The sequence below is a fragment of the Ursus arctos genome, unplaced genomic scaffold, assembly GCF_023065955.2.
Source record: "Ursus arctos isolate Adak ecotype North America unplaced genomic scaffold, UrsArc2.0 scaffold_33, whole genome shotgun sequence".
In the NCBI taxonomy this organism is placed as follows: domain Eukaryota; kingdom Metazoa; phylum Chordata; class Mammalia; order Carnivora; family Ursidae; genus Ursus; species Ursus arctos.
In genome coordinates this window covers 5,435,475-5,459,935 of record NW_026623019.1, presented here as the reverse complement: position 1 = coordinate 5,459,935, position 24,461 = coordinate 5,435,475, and the positions used below count along the sequence as shown (strand labels likewise).

Sequence of the window (24,461 nt, the reverse complement as noted above, 5' to 3'; positions counted from 1 at the left end):
CTCAGCTACAGTTTCTTCAAATATCTCTTCTAGTCCTCTCTCTGTTCACCCCTTCGGGGATGCTGATGATTCTGACATTGGAACGTTTCATTGAGTCAGTAATCTCCTGTAATCTACATTCTTGAGATTGGATTTTTTTGAGCCAAGTTTCTGTTTTAACTTTCTCTTCTACCATCCCATCCTCCAATTCACTAATTAGTTCTTCTGCCTCATTTACCCTGACCGCCAGAACGTCTAGTTTTAACTGCATTTGATTCATAGCGTTCTTAATTTCTTCCAGATTCGCTCTCATTTCTGCCCTTAGAGATTCTATATTTTCATTAATATTTTTGTTAATATTTTTTCAAGCCTACACATCATCTTGACTATTGTTACTCTGAACTCCATTTCTGACAATTTGGTTATATCCATATCCATCAGTTCTGTGGCAGGGGCCACAGACTCATTATCTTTTCTTTGGTGGGGGGGTTTCTCCTCCTCGTCATTCTGATGGGGAGAGGTTGCGGGGTTGCCCAGAGCCCAAATTATTGACCAGGATCTAGGCAGTGTGCACTTGTTTTATAGGAACCTTAGGGATATGGGCTTCTTGATTTTTCAGCCTGCCTTCTGGGGGAGGGGCCTGCCACGCTGATATTCAGGCAACCCTGTTTGGGTAGAGTCGCCGTGTCCCCTGCGAGGGGGGATGGGGATGGGCACAATGTGAGCTGGTATTTCCAGGGTTTTGGTCTCTGGCTGCTTTCCCTGGTGGTTTCCTGTGGCTCTTCTGAGAGAGCAGCAGTGGCCATATCCTAGCCTCTGTCTCAGAACAGAGAGATCACAGTCTGCTCTCCACTCTGCTCTCTTGGCCACTTTAACTCTGTTTCTGTCAGTGCTGCTAAAAACCCTGCAGCATCCCGGGTTGTGCGCCCCACAGCCGCTCTTCCAGCCCTCATTTACAGGGCTGGGACTTCTCTGTCCTTTGTGCTTCTAACACCGCCAGCCGCCCTGGTTCCCGCGTGCTCTTGAGCTCCCTGTTTCAGTGTGGTTTGCACGAGCTCCGGAGCGCCGGTTTTCAGTCAGGACGCGCGCGTGCGCTCCCGAGCTCTCGGTTTCAGTCTAGTTCGACTGTGGGCTCAGGAGCTCCGGTTTTCAGTCTGGATGCCTGCCCGCTCCCGAGCTCGAGCTCCCGCTATCAGTCTGGCTCCAGTGAGCGCTCCAGAGCTGCAGTTTTTAGTGTGGTTGCGCGTTCCCGGGCTCACGGCCTCAGTCTGCTTTCTCTTGGGTACTGTTCTGTGATTCCAGCCCGCTTCCCAGTGCAGGTGGCTACTGCTTCCTGGCGCCCAAGCGCAGTGGCTCCCTCCCCCTTCCGTTTACCTTCCGATATCTGTGCGCGGATTCATGGCTCCCCACTTGGTACCTCAATACTCAGCGCTGGAGATGTTCGTTTGTAGAGATCCAGATGTATCTTCCTGCGTCTCAGGCTGATTCTGTGGCTTTTCAGGATGGTCTGGTACATATCCAGCTCGACTCAGGGGACCAGCTGAAAAAGGGTCCCCTACTCCTCCATCTTTTTTCCCAGTCCTATTTTGCATTTTTAATCCTGATTTTTATTGTAAAATATTTAAAGTAATACTTTGCATAGAAGAATACAATAAATATCAGTATAGTCACCACACAAGTTTTCAAATTTATTATTTTGCCATTTTCGGACATTCCTCTGATTCATTGTTGTGATGAATTACATTAATTTTTCCAATTTAGCCATCTCTGCTGTTGTAAGATAAATTAACTTTGTCTTAATTTTCTTTAAAGAAACATTATGGGATTTGGTTTGCTGATAATTAAAATGTTTTGGATTTTTATATCTATTCATTTATAATGTCTGGATGGTTTTGGGGTCACGGTCAAAGTGAACTCACAAATTATGTCAATTTCCCTGTTCTCTCTTTCTTTTCTCTGTAATAGTACACCAAAGATTAGAATTGTGGTTTTTTAATGTATTGAGTTAGATAACTTAGATCATTCTGGTATTTTGTGATACAATCAGATTAAAGGTACAATTTTCCCTCTTAAGTATCAGTTTAGTTATAGCCCATAATTTTATTTTTATTTATATTTTTTAAAAGATACATTTAGTTTAGGGAGAAAGAGAGTTGGGGGGGAGGGGCAGAGGGAGAGCATCTTCAGGCAGACTCTGCGCTGAGCACAGAACCTAACACGGGCTCTGTCTCACAACCAATGAGATCATGATCTGAGCTGAAACCAAGAGTTGGCCACTTAATCTAGTGAGCCACCCAGGTGCCCCTGTGCCATAATTTTTAATACATGTTATTAATCATCATTTATTATAAATGCTGTTTAGTTTCTGTTATAATTTCTCCTATGACCTATGAGATATTTAGAAGTGTGTAAAATACAAGAATGAATGCAAGGATACAGTTTAAAAGTTGTTACTTTTATATGTAACTTACTGAAATTATTACATATCTATGAGTAAACAGTTGTGAGAATTTTAATAAAAATTTTAAATCCTTGTCAGTGTGTCAAGTTGGTGTCATTTTTGTCTACAGTGGAAAAGAATGAAAACATTACTTGAATAAATACACTTTGGTTTTTTTGAGGCATATGTTTTTAAATACATAGGGTTAAACATGTTTTTAAGTATTCATTTCTGATTTAGTTGAAGTGTAGTTAGAGAACATGGTATGTGTGATTATTCTCTGGCACTTTGGGAGACTTATTCTTAGACTCCAAATGTTTGGGATGTGTGTTTGTATATATGTGTGAATGTTCTCTGTGTGCTGAGAAATAATGTGCATTAATTAATTGTGTGGCTTTGCTGTTTTATATGTTTTTTAAAAAGTTCAGTAGCCTTCAAACCTTTGTTAATGTATCTCCTAAAATAGCTTTGAAAAAAATCACATACCCTTGCTGTTTAAGTTGACATTTAAAATTTTTCATCGTAAGTTTAAATAGTGGAGAAAATATAGTTACTAGTGCACTGTGTAAAATTTGACATTTAAAAATAAAACTGTTGTGCTATTCTCTTAAATGTATCCAGTGACCTCTAAATATTTTAGTTGATACCTTCATTAAAAACACACACGCATTTGAATCGACCTTTTTATGCAAGACAACTAAAAAATTTGGATAAAATGTTTTAAAAAAATCTGCTTGAAAGAGTTCCGGCAATCATACGTTAAAATGTAGGGAAAAAGATTTAATTAAGAATTCAGTTGTAAGCCATGTTGAAGCAAAAGCTGTCAACTGCCACTGCATTTGTGCTGATTAAGAGTGGTTATTTCAACGCCATTACAAATTACAGATGTTATATAAATGTACTTGTTACTATCTGTAATTGTTTCTTTTTCTACTTCTTTCCTAGGAATCACACCTGTGTATCATAGTATGTTTGCTTTAATGAGTGAAACAGAAAGGATCTGGTATCCGCCCAACCATGTCTTCCATATAGATGAGTCAACCAGACACAATGTACTCTACAGAATAAGGTACTTTCTCCAATAAAGTGACTCATTTAATGTTTGAAAGGCAAAGTGAGAGGAATTATCAAACATATTTTTAAATTGCAAGGTACTTGATAATAGAGACCAGAACTTCATTTAAGATATTTTGTCCACCAGAGGACATGTTTTTACTTATTTTTTCACTGGAATGCTCTGAGCTTTTCTGGTAGGATGCTACTTTACCACTTATGATTATAATTAAATTTAAAAATGATGAGAATGGCCTTTACTAACAAAATCCTGAATGTTTGGAATATTGTTAGTTTCCCAAGAAATCCAATGTTTTGTGCAATAAAATGTAATCTCTCATCTCTTTTTAATAGTTTTTTTAGAGTTGAAGTGAAGGAAAGATATGATTTTGCCAGTGTTTATTTACAGCCTCAAATTATTAGTTAATTCATTTCATGATTTATGGAAATATGTAATACCAATATAGAGAAATCCAGAGGTACTTTTCCACTCAAAAGAATAAAACAAAGAAATAAGTTTGATCTGTGGCTCTTATGAAATAGATTCATTCCATGCAGAGTCAGTGTTGCATAGTAAAAAAGCACATGGACTCATTCATGATCTTAAAAAGGAAAGAAAAGGAAGCCTTAAAAAACTAAGACTCAGGAGAAACATCCTTACTGTGGTAAAGGGTATTCACCAAAAGCAGGAGGCAAATAATATTTTCAAATGGTAAGATGTTAGAAGCAATCTCTGTAAAATCAAAAACAAGATAGAAAACAAAGATGGCCACCACCACTGCTTCTATTTAGGATTTTAATGGAATTGCTAACAAGTACAGTAAGACAAGAAAAATAAATAAAATATTTAATAATTGAGAACAAGGAAACAAAGAGTCATTATTTAGAGATGATATGATTGTTAACATAGACAATGTAAGCAAATTTATAGGCATAAATAATAAACATTCAGAAGAGTGCTAGATCTGTATGATCAGTATGTTAAAAAAATCAACTATGTCTATAATCCACAAACAGAGAAGAGGTCATTTAAAATAACTAGTAGCAACGAAAAATGCAAAGTACCTAGGATTAAATCCATCCAAAGTTATGTAAGACTTCTATGCAGGTTTGAAGACTTAACAAAGTTGAATTTAAAAGAAGCATGCTAACATGCTACGTATGATTGACAAACTATCAGCATCTTAATAATATTTTCTTTATCACTTTCTGTAATGACTATACTTTCTGCAATTAGCAAGTGTATCTTTTGATTTGAAAAGGTCTGTGGAACAGAGGTCTATAGTCTAAAAAGATTTTTACAGAAAACTGTAAAAGACCAGTAGTTAATATTTTAGGCTATATTATCTCTGTTTTAACTATTTAGTTCTGTTATATAATGTGAAAGCAGCCATGAATAATAAGTAAATGAATGGACATGACTGTGTTCCAATAAAACTTTATTTATAAAAACTTAACAGTGGACCAGAATGGGACTGTGGGACAGAGTTTGCTGAACTCTTAAGAATTAAAAATTGTTTCTCTTATCAAATTCATGATTTTTTCCTATTCTACATGCTGTTTATAAGAGGCACACTTTACATTAAAAGCCACAAGTAAACTAAAAGTAAAGGATTGAAAAAGATATAAGAGGCCCTCAGTAACCAAAAAGGAGCTGGAGCAGCTATATTAATATCAGACAAGATTGATTTGAAAGATATAAATTGTTACTAGAGACAAAGAAGGGACATTTTATAATGGTAAAAGAGTTAATGAGTCAGGAAAACAAATAATATTTGTTTATAATTGTTATAAATTGTATCTGATGACAGAGCTCCAAAATTCATTAAGCTAACAGCTGACAGAATTGAAGGGGAAAATAGATAATTCCACAATAGTAGTTGGAGACTTTAATATATGACTTTCAGTAATGGATAGGACAACTAGACAAAAGACCGGCAAGATCAAGGAAGACTAGAGCAGCACTATAAACCAGTTAGATGTGCTCATATAGCACACTCCACCCAGCAACAGCGAAATCAACATTCTTCCCAAGTGCACATGGCACATTCTCTGGGATACACCACACAGTAGTCTACAAAATGAATCTGAATAAGTTTTAAAAGATTGGAATCACATAAAATTTGTTCTTTGACTGCCGTGGAATTAATTTAGAAATCATTAACAGAAGGAAAACTGGAAAATTCACTAATATGTGGTAATTAAAACAGTTCTGAATAACCACTTGGTCAAAGAAAAAATTCACAAGGGAAAATAGAATATACTTTGATATGACTGATAATGAACACATCAACTTATGGTATGCAGTTTAAACAGTGCTTAGATGAGAATTCATAGCTATGCACACCTATATTAAAAAAGGAAAAAGTTCTCAAATCAAGCACATTCTACTTTAATAAAGTAGAAAAAGAAGAGTAAATAAAACGCAAAGCAAGTCAAAGGAAGGAAATAATGAAGATCAGAGTAGAAATAAATGAAAAAGAGAAAAGAAAACAACAGAAAATCAAGAAACCAAAAGTTGGTTCTTTGAAAAGATCAAAACTATTGATAAGTCTTTAGTTAGATTGACCAAGATAAAAAGGGAAGCTTAAATTATTAAAATCAGGAAGAGAGAACATCAATCACTGTGACATTACAGAAATAAAGATTATAGGGAGCAATTGAATGCCAATAAATTACATAACCAAAATGAAGTGAACAAATGCCTAGAAAGACCAAACTATAGGAACTGCCAAAAGAAGAAACAGAAAATCTGATAGACCTCTCGTAAGTACAGACATTGAATTAATAATTAAAAAAAAATTTCCCACAAAGAAAAGCTCAGGCCCTAGTGCCTTCAATGGTAAATTCTGTCAAACATTTAAAGAAAAATTAATACGAATCATTCACAAAAAATGGAAAGAAAGGAACATTTCCTAACTCATTCTGTGAGTTCAGTATTACCCTACTATCAAATCCAGACAGACATCCAGAAGAAAAGAAAACTATAGGTCAATATCCCTTATAAATACACATATAAAGGTCTTCAGAATACTAGCAAACCAAGCCCAGCAATATATAAAAAGGATTAAATACCATGACTAAGTGGGATTTATTCTAAGAAATACAAGGTTGCTTTAATATCCCCAAATCAGTCACTATAATGCACCATATTAGTTAAATAAAGGACCAAAACCACATGATCATCTCAATAGAAACAGAAAAAACATTTGACACTATCTAACACCCTCTTAGGATAAAAATACTCAATGGAGGAACTTCCTCAGTCTCATAAAGTGCAAAAATCCCAAAGCTAACATTATCCATGATGGTGAAAGACTGATTGCTTTCTCCCAGGGATCTGGAACAAGACAAAGATACCTGTTTTTACCACTTCTGTTTAACACTATACTATATATTCTAGCCAGGGAAAAGAGAAAGAAATAAAAAGGCATATTGGAAAAGAAGTAAAACAATCTCTGTTTATAGATGATATGATCTTGTATATAAAAAATCCTAAGGAGGAGCACCTGGGTGGCTCGATTAGCTTGGTCATGATCTCAGGATCCCAGGCTCGAGCCCCAAGTCGGGCTCCACACTCAGTGGGGAGTCTGCTTGAGGATTCTCTCTTTTTGTCCGTTCCCCCATTCTCTTTCTCTCTCTCAAATAAATAATTCTTGAAAAAAATCCTAAGGAATTAATAAGCTACTAGAACTAAATAAATGAGCTTAGTCATTTGGAGGATAGAAGATCAATATACAAAAATTGGTTGTATTTCTGTACACTAGCAGTAAACAATGCAAACGTGAAATTAAGAAAACAGTTCCATTTACAGTAGCATTTAAAGAAGTACTTAGGCATAAGCCTCACAAAAGAAGTGCAAAAACTATCCATTGAGAAAAGTAAGATATCATTGAAGGAATTTATTTATTTTTTAAAGATTTTATTTACTTATTTGAGAGAGAGAGAGTGCACAAGCGAGAACACAAGCCGGGGGAGCAGCAGAGGGAGAGGGAGAAGCAGACTCCCCACTGAGCAGGGAGTCTGACGTGGGGCTCGATCTCAGGATCCTGAGATCATGACCTGAGTCAAATGCAGCCACTTAACTAACTGAGCCACCCAGGTGGCCCACTGAAAGAATTTAAAGAAATACTTACCTAAATGGAAAGATATCTCATGTTTATGGATCAGGAGACTTAAATATTGTTAAGTGGAAATACTCAAGTTGATCTGTATATTCAGTACAGTCTCTGTTGAAATCCTAACTGTCTTTACTGCAGAAATTGACAAGTTAGTGGTAAAATTCATATAAAAATCAAAAGGACTTGAAATAGTCAAAACAATCTTGAAAAAGAACAAAGTTGGAAGATTTACACTTCCTAATTTCAAAGCTTACTCCACATAATCCAGACAGTGTGGTACTGGCTTAAGGGTAGGTACATAGGTTAATGGAATAGAACTAAGAGTGCAAAAATAACCCCTGATATTATGGTGATTGATATTTGACAAGAGTGCTAAGACAGTTCATGGGGAGGAATGCTCTTTTCAACACATGCTGCTGGGACAACTGAATATCCGCATGTATAATAATGAAGTTAGATCACTAACTCACATTATACACAAAACATTTACTTAAAATAAATCATAAACCTAAATCTAAGAGCTAAAACTGTACAACTCTTAGAAGACAATATAGGAGTATATCTTTGTATACTTAGGAGTAGGCAGTGGTTTCTTCAGTATGGTACCAAAAGCTCAAGTGACACAAGAGAAATAGATTAATTGGGATGCATCAAAATACATGTTTGTACATCAAAGGATGCTGTCAAGAATGTGAAAAACCCACAGAGAAGATGTTTGTAATCATATCTAATAAAGGTTTTATATCTGGAATACATAAAGAACTCTTGTTCAACAGTACAATGACAGATAACCCAATGAAAATATGGACAAAGGGTTTCAATAGCATTTTTCTAAATAAGACATACAAATAGCCAGTAAGCACATGAAAAGATGCTCAACATTATTATTCTTTAGAGGAATGTAAATCATAAACACAACAGGATACCACTTCACCCATTAGGATGACAAAGGTGTAAAAGATGGACAATAGTAAGTTATGAATTTTTCAAATTATCACTTTTTGAGTAGAGCAGAGGGTGCTACATAGTGATCCATGCTTCAACAACAGAGAACAAGAGAAACCAAAGTAGAAAAGTCCTGGAGGAAGTACCCTGCAGGCCTCCAGGGGCCATATGGGGAAATCAAGGCGGATTACAGAGAGAGACACAGGACCCAGGGCACATGCCTTTAGTAGGTTTTGTGGGTGGAGTGCTTTGGGTTCCAAATTCAATTCAAGCCAAAAGAGCTGGTCTTTGGAAAGCCACATGGGAATCTTATTGAAGGGACTTCTATAAGGGTTAGGTACTGGGAGACAGGAGAGACTGTTGGGAAGTTGTATCAGAAACTTACATTTCCTTGTGACTCAGTGGGCTGTTCTCTAGGACATGCACTTGCATGAGGAGGCTAGTGTCAGTTTAAGGTCACTGCAGGCCTCTTGGCTAACCAAAACAGATGCCAAGGCAGCAATGCCAAAGACTAACTTAGCTAAACTCTCCACATGTGTTGGCAATGATGTGTACTATTGAGATGCTCATATTGGTTGCTTTTGGAGATGTGAACTAGTACAGCCACTTTTTAAAACAGTTTGCTGTTCCTCAAAAAGATGAACATAGAATTAACATATGATCCATCAGTTCCACCCCCAAGTATGTATGCAGGAGCAATGAAAACATACACACACACACACCCTTATACATATTGTTCTTAGCATTATCCACAATAGCAAAAAGATGGAAACAACCCAAGTGTCCATGAAGTGATGAATGAAGAAGCAAAATGCGGTTTATCTATACAAGGAAATATTAACTGGGCATTAAAAAGGAACAAAGTGCTTATGCTTGCTATAATGTTGAATAGTCCTTGAAGATATGCTTAGTGAGAGAAGGTAGAAAAAGGCCACATATTATATGATTCCATTCATATAAAATGTTCAGAATAAGCAAATTTATAGAGAGAGACTAGTGGGAACTTAGGGCTGGGAAGTAGGTGGAGTGATTTGGGTGTGACTGATGATAGATACGGAGTTTCTTTTAGTGGGGATGAAAATGTTCTAAAATTAGACTGTGGGGATGTTTGTACAGTGCTAGGAATATACTAAAAAGCATTGAATTGTATGCTTAAATGGGTGAACTTGAAGGTATGTGAATTATATCTCAATAAAGGTGTAAATAAAGCAATATAGAATATTTTTTGTTTCTTTGAAGGACAGGTTTTTTAACCTATTTTATTCATTCATTCATTTGCATTGAAGTGTAGTTGACATTAGCTGAAGTTAGACAACACAGTGATTTGACAATTATATATATTATAAAATGTTCACCATGGTAAATGTAGTTGCCATCTGTCACCATACAAAGTTATTACAATATTATTGACTATAATCCCTACGTTGTACTTTTTATCCCCATGACTTATTTATTTTATAACTGGAAGTTTGTACCTCTTAATTCCGTTTCACCTATTCTCCCCTCTCCCAACAACCACTAGTTTTTTTCTCTGTATATATTAGTCTGTTCCTTTTTAACTTTTTTGTTCATTTGTTTTGCTTTTTAGATTCCACATATAAGTGAAATATGATATTAGTCTTTCTCTGACTTATTTCATTTAGCATAATACCCTTTAGGTCTACTGGCAACATTTCATTCTTCTTTATGGCTGAGTAATACTCCATTGTATATATACACGATACCTTCTTTACTCATCTCTTGATGGACACTTAGGTTGCTTCCATATCTTGGTTATTGTAAATTATGCTGCAGTGAGCATAGGGGTGCCTATATCATTTCAAATTGGTGTTTTCATTTTCTTCGGATAAATACCCAGTAGTGGAATTATATACCCAGTTGTATGATAATTCCATTCTTAGTATTTTGAGAGCCTCCATACTGTTTTCCATTGTGGCTGTGCCAATTTACAGCCCCACCAATAGTGCGTGGAGTGTCTCTTTTCTGCACATCTTTGCCAGCACTTGTTACTTCTTGTCTTTTTGATACTGGCCATTCTGACTGGTATGAAATTATATCTTATTGTGATAACCTCCATTTCTTAAAAAAAAGAAGCAATTATTTGTTTTTATGCCAAATTAGTATTTTCAGTTTCCTTTACTGATATTACTGGATTAATATTTAAAAATTTTTGTTAATATTTTATTTCTATGTTTCTCTGTTTCCTATTATTGATTCTGCATTCTGCACATAGAAGCAGGCAGCATATTAATTTTACGCTTAGGTTTTTTAATTTTCTGTTTACATTACCATGGTCTTATCCAGATTTTCTTTTGTCCCCAACTTGTATTTAACACTGTTAGCTGTGTTTTCTGGTTATGGGATAATATCTTTCAGTATGCTGGAAGCGGTTGTATGTACACAGTTTGTTTATATTTGAACTCTTTGGAGGCTGATTGAATGTTTTGTCTCATAGATTTTACTTTCCTTACTGGTATTGTAATGGCAGCAACAGAACCTATCGGCATGGAATATCTCGAGGTGCTGAAGCTCCTCTTCTTGACGACTTTGTCATGGCTTACCTTTTTGCTCAGGTATAATTATGTTATCTTACTTGTATATGTGTTAAATGTTAAGAATCTTGCTGTGTAGTATAGCTCTTCATCAGGAAAATCTTCACAGATGGGAAAACTGATGTTCTGTCTTGCATAGCAGGCACAGAAAAGTAACAAAGTTGAGTCTTTTTATGACTAATTTTTAATCCCATAACTTATAAATAATAGAATTTATTTTATAAAGGTTCCTTTAATTGGCCCTTCTGAATTTTTTTCTTTTTTAATGTCTTAGGACATTTTAAGGATTTCACAAAGTTTAGATTGAGTTATACAACAGGATTCATGTTGATATAAGTGTCTAGAATATAAGACAGCAAAATTTCCTCAGAGAAATTTTTTTGAATTCCTGAACAATTTCAGACTTAAATAGCGGGTAGTAAAATGTAAAGAAAGTAAGAAACTCAATAAAAAGTGAGTTACAGTAGTTTGTTTAGGTCCTTGTAAGATGCTGACGTTACTTGATCTGAGAGCTGTGTTCCAGTTATTTATTAATACTATTATATTAAATTTTCATAGTGTATTTGAACATTTTGTAATGCTTTCTTATCTATTACCTTAATTTAAACAGTAATTGAAATGTTCCATCATTAAATAACTTGTGTTTTTATGTGCCACAAGACTGAGGAGTAGAAACTAAAGAAAGAAAAAAGATATTAGTGCTTTTGGGTAAGGATATGCTCTTATTATCCCCAAGATGTCATATTAAGGAGCTCTGAATCAGATTTGCTGATATCATAGGAAATTACCCCACAGATCCCCATGGCTTAGATTTTTGAGATGTCTAGGAAGACTGGTTCAGTTTGTGAGCAAGACATTGATAAGTATTCCTCTTTTTGGTGTATGAGAACAAGCAACTTTTTTTTTTATTCTGGTAAAATATACTTAATAAAAGTTACCATTTTAACCATTTTTAAGTGACAGATTGATGGCATTAAATTACATTCACAGTGTTGTGTAACCATCACCATGATTCATCTTTAGCACATTTTTCATCTTTTTAGACTGAAACTTCATACCTGCTAAACAGTAACTCACCATGCCCTTCTGGCACCTGGCAGCCACCTTTCTACTTTCTGTCTCTGTGGATTTGCCCATTCCCGGTGCCTCACATAAGTGGTATCATGCAACATTTGCTCTATTGTGACTGACATATTTCTCTTAGTAAAATGTCTTCAAGGTCTTCCATGTCATAGCATGTATTAGAATTTCCTTCTTTTTAAGGGTGAATAATATTCCATTGTAGATAATCATATTTTATCCATTTATCTATTAATAGGTACTTGGGTAGCTTCCACTTTTTGGCTCTTAAGAATAACACTGCTATGAACATGGGTATACAAATATCTCTTTAAGATCCTGCTTTCAGTTCCTTTGGATATATATCCAGAAGTGGAATTACTGGATTATTTGGTAATTCTATGTTTATTTTATTTTATTTTTTGAGGAACTGTACCCTCTTTTCTATGGCAGCTGTCCCGTTTTACATTCCACCAGCAGTGCATAAGTGTTCCAATTTCTCCACATCCTTGACAACACTTACTGTTTTTCTGGTAATAGCCGTTTTGTGGAGTGGGGAGTGATATCTTGCTGTGTTTTTGATTTGCATTTCCCTAATGATTACTGATGTTGAACATTTTTGTTAAGCTTTTTGACCATTCACATATCTTCTTTGGGGAAATTTCTGTTTATGTCCTTTACCCATTTTTAAATCAGGTTGTTGTCAAGTTGTAAGTGTTCTTTATATATTCTGGATATTAAGCTATGTGATTTGCACATATTTTCTCCCATTCTGTCAGTTGCCTTTCACATCTGTTGATGTGTCCTGTGATGCCCAAAGGTTTTTAATTTTGATGTAATCTGATTTCTTTTTTCTTTCTGATATCATGAAGCCTTCCCCCCCTATATTTTCTTTTAAGTGTTTAATTGTTTTAGCTCTTATGTTTAGATCTTTGATCTATTTTGAGTTAACTTTTTGTTGGTGGTGCAAGGTAAGGCCCAATATCATTCTTTTGCATGTGTATATCCAGTTTTTTCAGCTCATTTGTTGAAAGACTGTACTTTCTCTATTGACTGGTCCTGGTATTCTTGTCAAAAGTAGTTTGACCACCACCCAACTTCTATATAGCTTCCTTTGTTTCAGTAGTCATTAAGAAAAGAGAAAGAGAGGCTTTTGAGAATAGATACTATGAGGTTATGACTTTCTGTTGCTTTTATGATTATATCGTCTGTGCTGCAGAACTGGTTTTATTTTGGTGGCATGCTAGTTTAAATCCCATTAATAAGACAGTTTTCCTAAACTGTCTGTTCAACTGCTTTACCGTAATACTGTGATATATAATACTTTTGATCTAGAAAAAATATGGATGATTTCTAATTTTAGTCTTCCTAGGAAGGATTTTCTCATCTAGGACAGCAAAATAATTTCACAATAGAATCCTAAATTGTATCTAGATAATAAATACCACATGTAATTTTTCTATTTCTTAATGTTTCTATTTCTCTAACCCTGTGCCCAGAAAATACAGAAGGTAGTAATTAACATCCAGATTATGTTGATATCACAATGGATTATATGCATTTTATAGAATAAATAAAGCATGTTTGACCAATGACATCATCAGAGTATAAGATTATGTTGATATTTTGAAATCACTAAAAATAGTTCAGCCACTAAACTATGAAGTACATTAAGACACTACAATAGAAAGGTGGATTTGGAAAAGGTAAGCCAATAAAAGCCAAAAGTTAGATGTCCCTTTTAAATTCATTTTCTTCTGAGGATTGCCTTGATATCGTCAAATATGGTGACTCAGCAAATAATTTGCTGCCATGTAAACAGTCTTTAATGAATTCATATATATTCGGCAAAAAAATGTATATTCACTCCATGTTGTTTCTTTGGTTCATTTCTGACCTTGTGACTATAACTGTTTTCTTATTTTTCTGGGTGAATGCAGATAAAATTTTTTGGTTCAAATGTTGTCAGCTACCCAAATGAAAAACTACTTAAAAAAAATTTTTTTATTTAAATTCGATTATCCAGCGTGTAGTACATTAGTTTTTGATATAATGTTTAACGATTCAGTAGTTGCGTATAACACCCAGTGCTCATCATATCACGTGCCCTTCTTAATGCCCATCATCCAGTTACCCCATCCCCCCACCCACCTCCTAGAGACTCTTGACTCCAGAAAACTACTTTTCTACAGTTACAATTAAAGGGATTTTTTATTGTTACACACTGCATTTTTTAAGGAAGGCTAGTTTAAGATAGTATGCTTTCGTATTGGGGACTCTTTCAATTGTAGTTTTTCTCTAATGGGCATTTAGTTGATTATGTCTTAATACTGCTCTTAATGGTTTTTCATATCTTTATTTTCTTTTGGGTATAAGTTCCACAGAATATCTTCATGAACATAATTTATTATACTCTGATCCTGTATAGAATATGGAACAAAAGCAAGGTATTACAAAGAATCTACCTAGCTATCAGTTACCTTTCTTTTTTAAATTTAAATTCAGTTAATTAACATATAATGTATTATTTGTTTTAGGGGTACAGGTCTGTGGTTCATCAGTCTTATATAATACCAAGTGCTTGTTACAACACATACTCTCCCCAATGTCCACCACCCAATTACCACATCCCCCTACGCCCCCTCCCCTCCAGCAACCCTCAGTTTGTTTCCTAAGATTAAGAGTCTTTTATGGTTTTTCTCCTTCTCTGGTTTCTTCTTATTTCATTTTTTCCTCTCTTCCCCTATGATCCTCTGCCTTGTTTCTTAAATTCCACTTACCAGTGAGATCATATATAATTATCTTTCTCCGATTGACTTATTTCACTTAGCATAATACCCTCTAGTTCCATCTACGTTGTTGCAAATGGCAAGATTTTATTTTTTTTGATGACTAAGTAATATTCTATTATATGTATATACCACATCTTCTTTATTCATTCATCTGTTGATGGACATCTGGGCTCTTTCCATAGTTTGGCTATTGTAGACATTGCTGCTATAAACATTGGGGTGCAGTTGCCCCTTTGGATCACTACATTTGTATCTTCGGGTAAATACCTAGTAGTGCAATTGCTGGATCATAGGGTAGCTTTATTTTCAACGTTTTGAGGAACCTCCATACTGTTTTCCAGAGTTAGCCATCAGTTATCTTAATCAGAATAATTTACTTGCCCATTTCTAAAAGTGTGGTGAGATAAGTGTTGGCAAAACAAAATCTAACTCCTTCCCTGAATTAACTTTGTGTTACCAATATTAGACTTTTGTTTTGGTTAATACTGGTTATTTCATGGTTTGTGCCTTTTAAATAATATAGTTTCTTTTTTTTGGTACTAAAATGCCTTCTAATGTATTAATAGGAAGTTAATAAACAAATATACTTTTAAATGTGTATTTATTTATTTTAATAAAATTATTTTTTTATTTTTTAAAGATTTTATTGTTTGAGAGAGAAACATCATGAGCAGTTGGGGGGGGGGGCAGAGGGAGAAGGAGAGCAGACTCCCTGCTAAGCAGGAATGCAGCTCAATCCCAGGACCCTGAGATCATAACAGACTGAACCACTCAGGTGCCCCTATTTTTTTTTAATAAAATTATTTTTGAAGAATTTGTGTTAAACTTTAATTTTGTGAGATAAGTTGTCACATTAAAAGAAAGGAGATACATACATGAAATAAAGAGAATGGCTCTATATTTCTCTTATTCAGTTTAAAACCTTGGTTAACGGGTGCCTGGGCACTTCAGTCGTTTAAGCATCCACCTTTGGCTCAGATCATGATCTCGGGGTCCTGGAATTGAGCCCCCCCATTGTCAGGCTCCCTACTCAGTGGGAAGTCTGCTTCTCCCTCTCCCTCTCCTCCTGCTTGTGCTCTCTCTCTCTCTGTCACTATCTCTGTCTCTCTCAAATAAATAAATAAATAAAATCTTTAGAAAATAATGAAATAAAACTTGGAAAAGTAAGTTGGAGTCAAAATGTAGGTACCCTTGAATGACTTGATCCTAAAAAGCAATAGACAACCATTTTCTTAAAACATAAGTTTCTCAGAGCACCTTCTCTTAAAGCATCATGCCTCTTCCACTGGTAGAAGTATCAATGATGAAAGTGCTTTAAGAAAATAAAGTATATTCAGGGAGACTCATTAAGAAGCTGCTGTAGTGGTTCAGATATGAGATAATAAGTATCTGATGTAGGGAGTTTTGAATTTTCCATGAAATGTTCCCTGATTATCTCAACTGGGTATAGTTGCAACTCCTTTTACATTCCTGAAGCATCTGTTGTGTGGCACTTAGTATACTGAGTATCTGCATTATAATATTTTGTTTACGTGTTTAGCTCCCCTATTAGATTTTAGTCTTCTTGAGGGTTGAAGCCCATCTTATATTTTTTGTATCTCACACAGTCCTACTTAGTGTAATGCTTTGAACAAATTTAAACTAGGTACCTATTTAATTAGCTAATATCTATTTTAATTTAGGTAATTTTTATGTAGAAGATATAATTTGAAGATACAAGCAGTGAAATAGGTTGACATCATATGTACTATGTAATGGGGAACACAGTCTAAATCAGTTCCCATTGACAATAAAACTTTCACTAAAATTTTATGGCAAATAATTGAAAAATCAATGAAGGAGTTCTTTTTTAAATGCATATGTTCTAGAAATTATAGGTTAAAATACAATAGATTAAAATGTGATAGTGAAATTTAAGAGATATTTCCTTCTAAATTTTTTTCCTGTAGTGGCGGCATGATTTTTTACATGGATGGATAAAAATACCTGTGACCCATGAAACACAGGAAGAATGTCTTGGAATGGCTGTGTTAGATATGATGAGACTAGCCAAAGAGAAGGATCAAACCCCACTGGACATCTATAGCTCTATCAGGTAGTTTCCTTTTGCAAATTCATATACATAAATGTGAAAGTTGGAGTTTTTCTATATTTAATTGCATTTTCTGTGTCAAAATTTTTTGATTTTATAATAATTAAAAGTCATATGGGTAACTTTTCTTCCTCGTGTATAACACATAGTTTGTGAGGTAAAAGAAATTATTTTTTCTTTTTTTCTTCCAGTTTTATTGATATATACTTGTCGTGTAGCACTGTATAAGTTTAAGGTGTACAACATCACGATTTGACTTTCATGTATTTGTGAAATAATTACCAAAAAAAGTTTAGTTAATATCCATCATCTCATATACATACAAAAAAAAAAGAGAGAAAGAAAAAGAAATTTTTTTCCTTATGATGAGAACTGTTAGGATCTACTTTGTTAAAAACTTTAGTATATACCATATAGTGGTGTTACCTATAGTGATCATATTGTACATTATATCTTTAGTACTGATTTATCTTAGAACTAAAAAAAAATATTGAATGAAGTGGAGTACTACAGAAAATATCACAGATATTTGACACCTATTAATTATTTGATTCATTTATTCTAAAAAGTGTAAGTAAAGTTAGGGGAATGAAAAGAACACCTGGAGGCATAATTCTGATAGCAGATCCTCAAATTGTCTGTCTAAATAATTCTGAAGCAGTATTTCTCAAATATCGGCTCATATTTTACTTGAGTTAGTATCACCTGAAGTGCCTGTTAAAATTGAAGATTTCTGAGTGCTACCCAAGAATTTGGAACTAGTAAATCTGAGGGACAGCCCGTAAATGGAGATCTTCACAAGCTCTGGGGAATTGTCCTTAAAATTTCCGCTTTATTGTAGTATCATTGACATATAAAATTGTGAGGTGACTGGAAGTGTCCATCGTGGTGGCTTGCTGTATGTATACACGCTGAAAGAACTCCCCCATCTGGTTCATTAGCACATCCATCACCTCACATGTGTATCTTTTCTACTTACCTTTTTTTTTTTTTTGGTGAGAATGTTTAAACACTCCTCTCAGCAAATTTCAGTTCTACGGTACAGTTTTATCAGAGTCACCATGTTTTACATTAGATCCCTAGACTTTATTCATGTTGTAACTGATCCAGCAGATTCTTTTATCAGTGATCCACACTCCACATTCTCCAAATTACTCTTGTGCGTATTGAATCTTGTCATGTCTAACAGGATTTTTTGAAATACTGCTCCTACAGCCCAGCTTTAATGGCTGTAAGACTTCTACTCTTTTTAAAGGTGCATATGATTATTATAAGAGTTCGTTGAGTTTTTTTAAGTTTGAAGGCTAAACATATGCTTTACATATTGCATACTTAGGATTAGAAGTCTGAGGGATTAGAAGTTATGAGTCTGGTTAAAACTCCTTGTATTTCTTGAAATCCTTCTCTCAATAACTGGTTTTAGTCATTCCTTTACTAAGTGCCTTAAAAACAGTTACATACCCAAATTGAATGGTATCAGTTTCTGTTTCCTCTTTGGTTTTAAGTATTCTTGTTTTGTTTTCAGAAGTCTGTTAAGTCTTAACCATAAAGTTCACCCATTTAAAATGTACAACTCAAGATTTTTTTATTATTGAGTTGTAAGAGTTTTTACATATTTTGGGTACAAATCTCCAGATGAAAATTATTATATTTATAATTTGTGAATATATTCCTCATTCTTTGGATTGTTTTTTCACTTTCTTGAAAGCATCATTCATAATACAAAAGTTTAAATTTTGAGGTAGTCTGTTTTTTCTTTTGTTTCTTGTGCCATGACATTTTAATATTAGATAAATAATTTTGGCCTGTCCTGAAGCGAATCATGCCTGCCTTGCTTGCCTTTTTAATATAATTTAACTCAACTGATATTTTCTGAATTCACATTTAGTGCTTATTTCTGAGAAATAATCAAGAAACTCTACTCAGTGTTAAAATATTCAAGATTGATGGGAGAGTAGATAAATGATTAGTTGTTGGCAGAATGAAATAAACTGTTTTGTTCCCAGAAATACCCAGTAGGATATGGATCTCTGATTAGTATAATTAAATACATATTCCTTCCCCGACTTAAAAAAAAATGCACGTAAGGTGCATCTTCGTGTGTCTGTGCCTGTGTGTTAGCTGTGTCTGTGCCTGTGTGTTAGCTGTGTCTGTGCCTGTGTGTTAGCTGTGTCTGTGCCTGTGTGTTAGCTGTGTCTGTGCCTGTGTGTTAGCTGTGTCTGTGTCTGTGAGCACATGCCTCTGTGTGTGTGCATTAAATGCTTCTATACGCCAGCTCCTAATTGGACATTATGGCTTAGGTATTAGAGTACAGAAAGTAAAGGAAAGCATAAAATTTTTGTGTTTTCATTCTTCATCTGCTCTTTAAAATCCTAAGTCTGCTAAAGGGTGGGAAGAAGAGAACTGGAGAATGCAGAGAGCTTAAAGGAGACTGCTGAATTTGTAAACATTAAGCCTGGACCAAAGCCACTTACATAGCAACTGAGCTATTCACCTCATCTCGCTGGACTCCCTTTCTAAAAAACTAAGTAAATAATAACGTGTCCAGTGGTCTACTCCAACTATAATAATAAGATGCAGATTTCATTTTATAGTAAAAAGATAGTATACAGTTTCTAAGACAAGGTTCAATTTCAGAGCCTTTTGGAGCCTCAATTTTAGCATTCTTTAAAAACTCAATTTAAGAAAAGCATGAGGAAAAAATATTTTTTATGCTTCAAGAGTTAATAACTTTTCTCTTGAAAAAATTTTAGTGTTTCTAACAAGTCTGGTTCTGATAGCATGACACTGAAGTGGATTGACCATGTTCAAGAACCACAGATTCGGGGCGCCTGGGTGGCTCAGTTGTTAAGCGTCTGCCTTGGGCTCAGGTCATGATCCCAGGGTCCTGGGATCGAGCCCCGCATCGGGCTCCCTGCTCAGTGGGGAGCCTGCTTCTCTCTCTCCCACTCCCCCTGCTTGTGTTCTTTCTCTCGCTGTGTCTGTCAAATAAATAAAATCTTAAAAAAAAAAAAAAAAGAAAGACACGCAGATTCCTGTGGTATTCCCAAAGGAGATATGTCTGGTCCCTTATGCAGGCATCAACGTGGAAAGCTTTGTTTTATGTTGTTATTTTAAACTCTTTTTATATCCAAATAAGCCTTATAAAACCTTATTAAAGCCTTATTAAAAAGTAGCCATTGGTGGCTATGTAATTTTGCATTTTTGTAAAGTGTTTATATAAATTGTATTCAGATTTAATGAGTCTCTTGGTAACTAATGTTTTTGACAGAAGAGGTTAAGCAAGAATCATTTGTATTCTGATTCTGTTTTTTAAGTCTTTTCAGTGTTTATTCTAAACTTCCTGAGGCTCTCCTCTATGCTCTCTAGACTTTTATTACATTTTATATATGTTTATTTAGAAATATATAATTGTTAGGAACAGAGTGTGACTTTTGAGATCTGAAAAAAAGAGTAGAATTTAATGGGCAGAGAGAGGGGAGTGATGGAGTGTGTAGAGACTCATGGAAAAGGCCTTGAGGCAGAAGGGAGCATGGAAAGAGTGAAGAGAGTCAGTATGGCTAGAGCCCAAAGAGTTAGGAGGAGGCAAAGCAGGGGCTAGACCAGAACCTACCGAACCTTAGAGCCATGTTGACAAGGTTACGAGCACTCAGAAACCATGCAACGGTATTAAGCAATCGTGAAATGATTAGATTTGTGATTTTAATAGATCCCCATGAGTCCAGTACAGAAAACAAAATCAGACAGTGGTAAGAGTAAATGGAAATACCAGTTGCCCAGAGACTAAGGCCATTGCAGTATTTTCCTACAGGAGAAGCAGTTAGTAATGAGTTAGTAATGAAAAAAAATGGGCAGCTAAGAGAAGTATTTAGAAGATAAACTCGGGAATGTGGTGATGAATGGAATAGTGGAAATCAAAGGAAAAGGCGGCATCAGGGATGATTCCTGGGTCTTAGGTGAATTGCAGTGCTATTTACTTAGATAGGAAATGCTGTAAGAGGATCTTTTAGGGGAGGACATCAGCAGCACTTGTGAGTTTGGTTTGACACATCGTTTATGGAGCTTTTGAGACATTTAAGGTAAATGTATAGATTGACTAGCCCATGGAAGATAGGGGTACAGAGTTTAGAGGTCCGTGCTGGAGACAGATATCAGAGTCATTTGCATGTAGAGAATCTAGAGAGAAAGAGTATAAATAAGAAGAGGAGAGGGCCTTATGTCTTGAGGAGCTTCAAATTAGTCACCAGGTAGGAGTGAACCTGAAAAGAAGATTGAGAAGTATCCCAAGAGACAGGAATAAAGTCAGGAAAGCTAAGGGGAGAAAGTTGAAGGAGAGAATGGTCAGCAGTGTTACATGCTGCTGAAGAATGACAAGGGAGATGAATATGGGTATTTGGTTTTAGCAACATGAAAGTTTTTCTTTATTATAGCAAAAGCATTTTCTATGAAATGATGGAGCAGAAGCCAGACTGGAGTGAATTGAAGAGTAGATGGAAATGGCTGTATAAACTCTTTCAAAATCAGGCTAGATAGGCTATAGCTGAAGGGATATGTGGGACAAAGAAATTTTACATTTAAGGTGGGATGAACGTTAGTGTTTTGTGGATGGAAGAGAAATAAGAGTAAAAGTCCCCAGAGGGTGAATATGTATTAGAGGAAGAAAGAGGCTATAGGTAATTACGTGTCCAAGAAGTGGCTTTACCTTGCTGGTTTATACCTCATTTTTTTGTAACAGGTGGGGAGGAGGAGGGAATGAATGTAGTTGTCTGTAGATTTGCTAGCAGAATGTTGAGGGAGCTCTGCGTAGAGATGAAGTCATTTGCTGAATGTAAGGAGGAATACAGCTGAGGTTTAAGGCAGAAGAAAGGTAGGCATTTTGAGAAAATTGGAGAGGGTTTGACATAGTTGTGGAACTTGGGAGAATTAGTTGAACAGAGAAGTGTTGTAAAAGTGATGGTCTTCCTGAAAGCGTGTTTGAAATTGGTGATTACGAATTTATACTGCCCTGTCTACCTTGTCAAATGACTCTCCAAGCAGCTCTGCTACTTGAGTACAAAACTGAGTGTTCCTCAGCTTGGTTCAGGCAGAGTACAGAAGGGAAGAAGCAGTGGTATGCTAATAAATGCTTAACAACTGGTTGTTAAAAAAAAACCCAAAGATCTGATTTGTCACCTTTGCTGATATCCATGGTGTAAATCCTGCCTATGGCCAGTTTCAGGGTATCAGCCTGATGTGCCTGAATGTAGAACTGGGAAGAGATGAGCAATAGCAAGTCTTTTTCACCAGTCATGTATGAGAGATGTAAACAACCTCAAAAGCATAGGTAGGTGTAAAATGTAAAAATTTAAAATGTAAAATAATTAGGAAATGATACATTTTGGGTTATTACCTACATTTTTATTATAATTTATTTGTAACTTTATAGAACTTAAATTTTAATGACAGCTCTTTAACAGTCAACTGAACAGTCTTAAAATGTAAGCCCTCAGCATGAGCCAGCTTGAACACTAGCTATAAATACTCAAATACAGGATAGAGTGAGAAGTGATATTATGGAGTGGTGCACAGAATACTATCAGACAAAGGGAGGGGCATCTAACATACTCACAGAGAAAGGTTGCCTGGATTTGATGATGCTTGAGCTGAGACTTTTGGAATGAGTTTAGAGGCAACCAAATAGGAGATGGGTGATGGGAAGAAGGATTAGCATAGGTGAAGACATGGAAATTTAATGCAGTTGTACCTTCAGAAATAAAATGCTCTTCATTTGTCAGATATGACAAGAGGGAAGTTATCTCTCTTCTTTAGGATATTTCCCATAGAGACAGAAGTACAAAAGTGTCAGAACATTTCTGAGTAGAATTGTTTTGATGGCAAAGGAATTATTAAGAGTTATTGAAAAAGGCCTAGAAAATAATGTATACAAAAGAAGTATGTTTGCATAATGAACAACTGTAGCATCCATCAAAATGTAACAGTTTCCAGAATTCAGATAAATTTTGGTGTACAGCATCATAGGAAATATTTGTAACACGGTGCCAAAAAATTGATATTTAAGATAATCAGAGAAAATGAAATTTTAGAGACTCCATTATTAACTAGACTAAGTCTTCATTTCATTAGGGAAAGAGAATTAACATATCCTATTCCAAACATTTATGGTAACTCAAGGAATTTTTATATGTATTCATGTCATCAGACAAAACCTTCATATTGTACAGGTGGTGGCTGTGTCACCTTTCTCCACTTGACCACTGTGCTGCAGCTCCTACCTATCGTGGAGAAAGGTGGTAATTTCTCTTTCTTTGTCGTTTTAGATTTATCTTCCAATTTGTTTTGTTTTTCTGCGTGTGCTCTTTATCCCCAGCTACAAGACATTCTTACCAAAATGTGTTCGAGCAAAGATCCAAGACTATCATATTTTGACAAGGAAACGAATAAGGTACAGGTTTCGCAGATTTATTGAGCAGTTCAGCCATTGCAAAGCCACTGCCAGAAACTTGAAACTTAAGTATCTTATAAATCTGGAAACTCTTCAGTCTGCCTTCTACACAGAGCAGTTTGAAGTAAAAGAACCTGGAAGTGGTCCTTCAGGTGAGGAGATTTTTGCAACCATTATAATAACTGGAAACGGTGGAATTCAGTGGTCAAGAGGGAAACATAAAGAAAGTGAGACACTGACAGAACAGGTAATCCTTAATGATACGTTCTCATTCTTTGTTAATTTAAGTGAATGGCAATAGAGCAGAGTAATTTTACTCATTGGAAACGTGGTCTTGCAATTCTCTTCTCTCATTGATAGAAGTGGAAGTTTTTAATAGTGTGAAACCATCAAGGTCATATCTGTAATTCTTTTCTCATTGTTCTTAAATGGTTTTTTATTTAGTTTTTTTTATGACAAGTATTAGTAATGGTATTCTTACAGTTTTCAAAAAGGCTTGAATTCTAAAAGTGATTTTTAAGGTAGTTTTGCCTCTTTTTAAAATTTTGCTCTTATTGATAATAGTCACAATCATAAAATTTAATTGGAGAAGATTAATTTTAATTGATTTACAATGATGTATAAGTTAGTTTTTTTAAGTTTTACACTATAAGTTTTAAGTTTGTTCATATCTGTGTTGTTCTTAGATCGCTATTAGAGATTTATCTTTACCTTCATTCTTTGGTGGTTTGAACTTTCAGTTTTCTGACAATGGTTCCTATTGATGTTGATTGGATTGAAGGGAACTGCAGCATAGTTAGATTGCTGGTACCTTTTAATGCTCTCATTTTTAAGTCAAAGCAAGATAAGGTTAAGTCTTAGGGTTAGATTATTGAGGGAGAAAATCCGATTTGGTTATTGTCAATACTTTCTTATTTTAAAGAATTTGGAATGAATATTATGTTCTTTGTAAGTTTTGTTTTAAAATGGCTCCCTTAGTTTTACTT

The 24,461-nt window shown here is 35.1% G+C and overlaps 1 protein-coding gene across 4 annotated transcripts in view; it reads left to right on the top strand.

Annotated features, from left to right (window-relative positions):
• Nucleotides 1–24,461, top strand: part of JAK2 (Janus kinase 2) — a 267,922-nt gene that overhangs the window by 196,046 nt on the left and 47,415 nt on the right. For 3 of the 4 annotated variants that reach the window (XM_044391265.3, XM_044391264.3, XM_026519241.4), the window contains 4 exons: nt 3,365–3,488; nt 10,994–11,111; nt 16,891–17,036; nt 23,401–23,722. In XM_044391265.3, coding sequence (XP_044247200.1) covers nt 3,365–3,488; nt 10,994–11,111; nt 16,891–17,036; nt 23,401–23,722 — 710 coding nt within the window. Of the gene's footprint in view, nt 1–3,364; nt 3,489–10,993; nt 11,112–16,890; nt 17,037–23,400; nt 23,723–24,461 lie in introns of those variants that run through there. The other variant, XM_057305619.1, reaches the window with a different exon arrangement.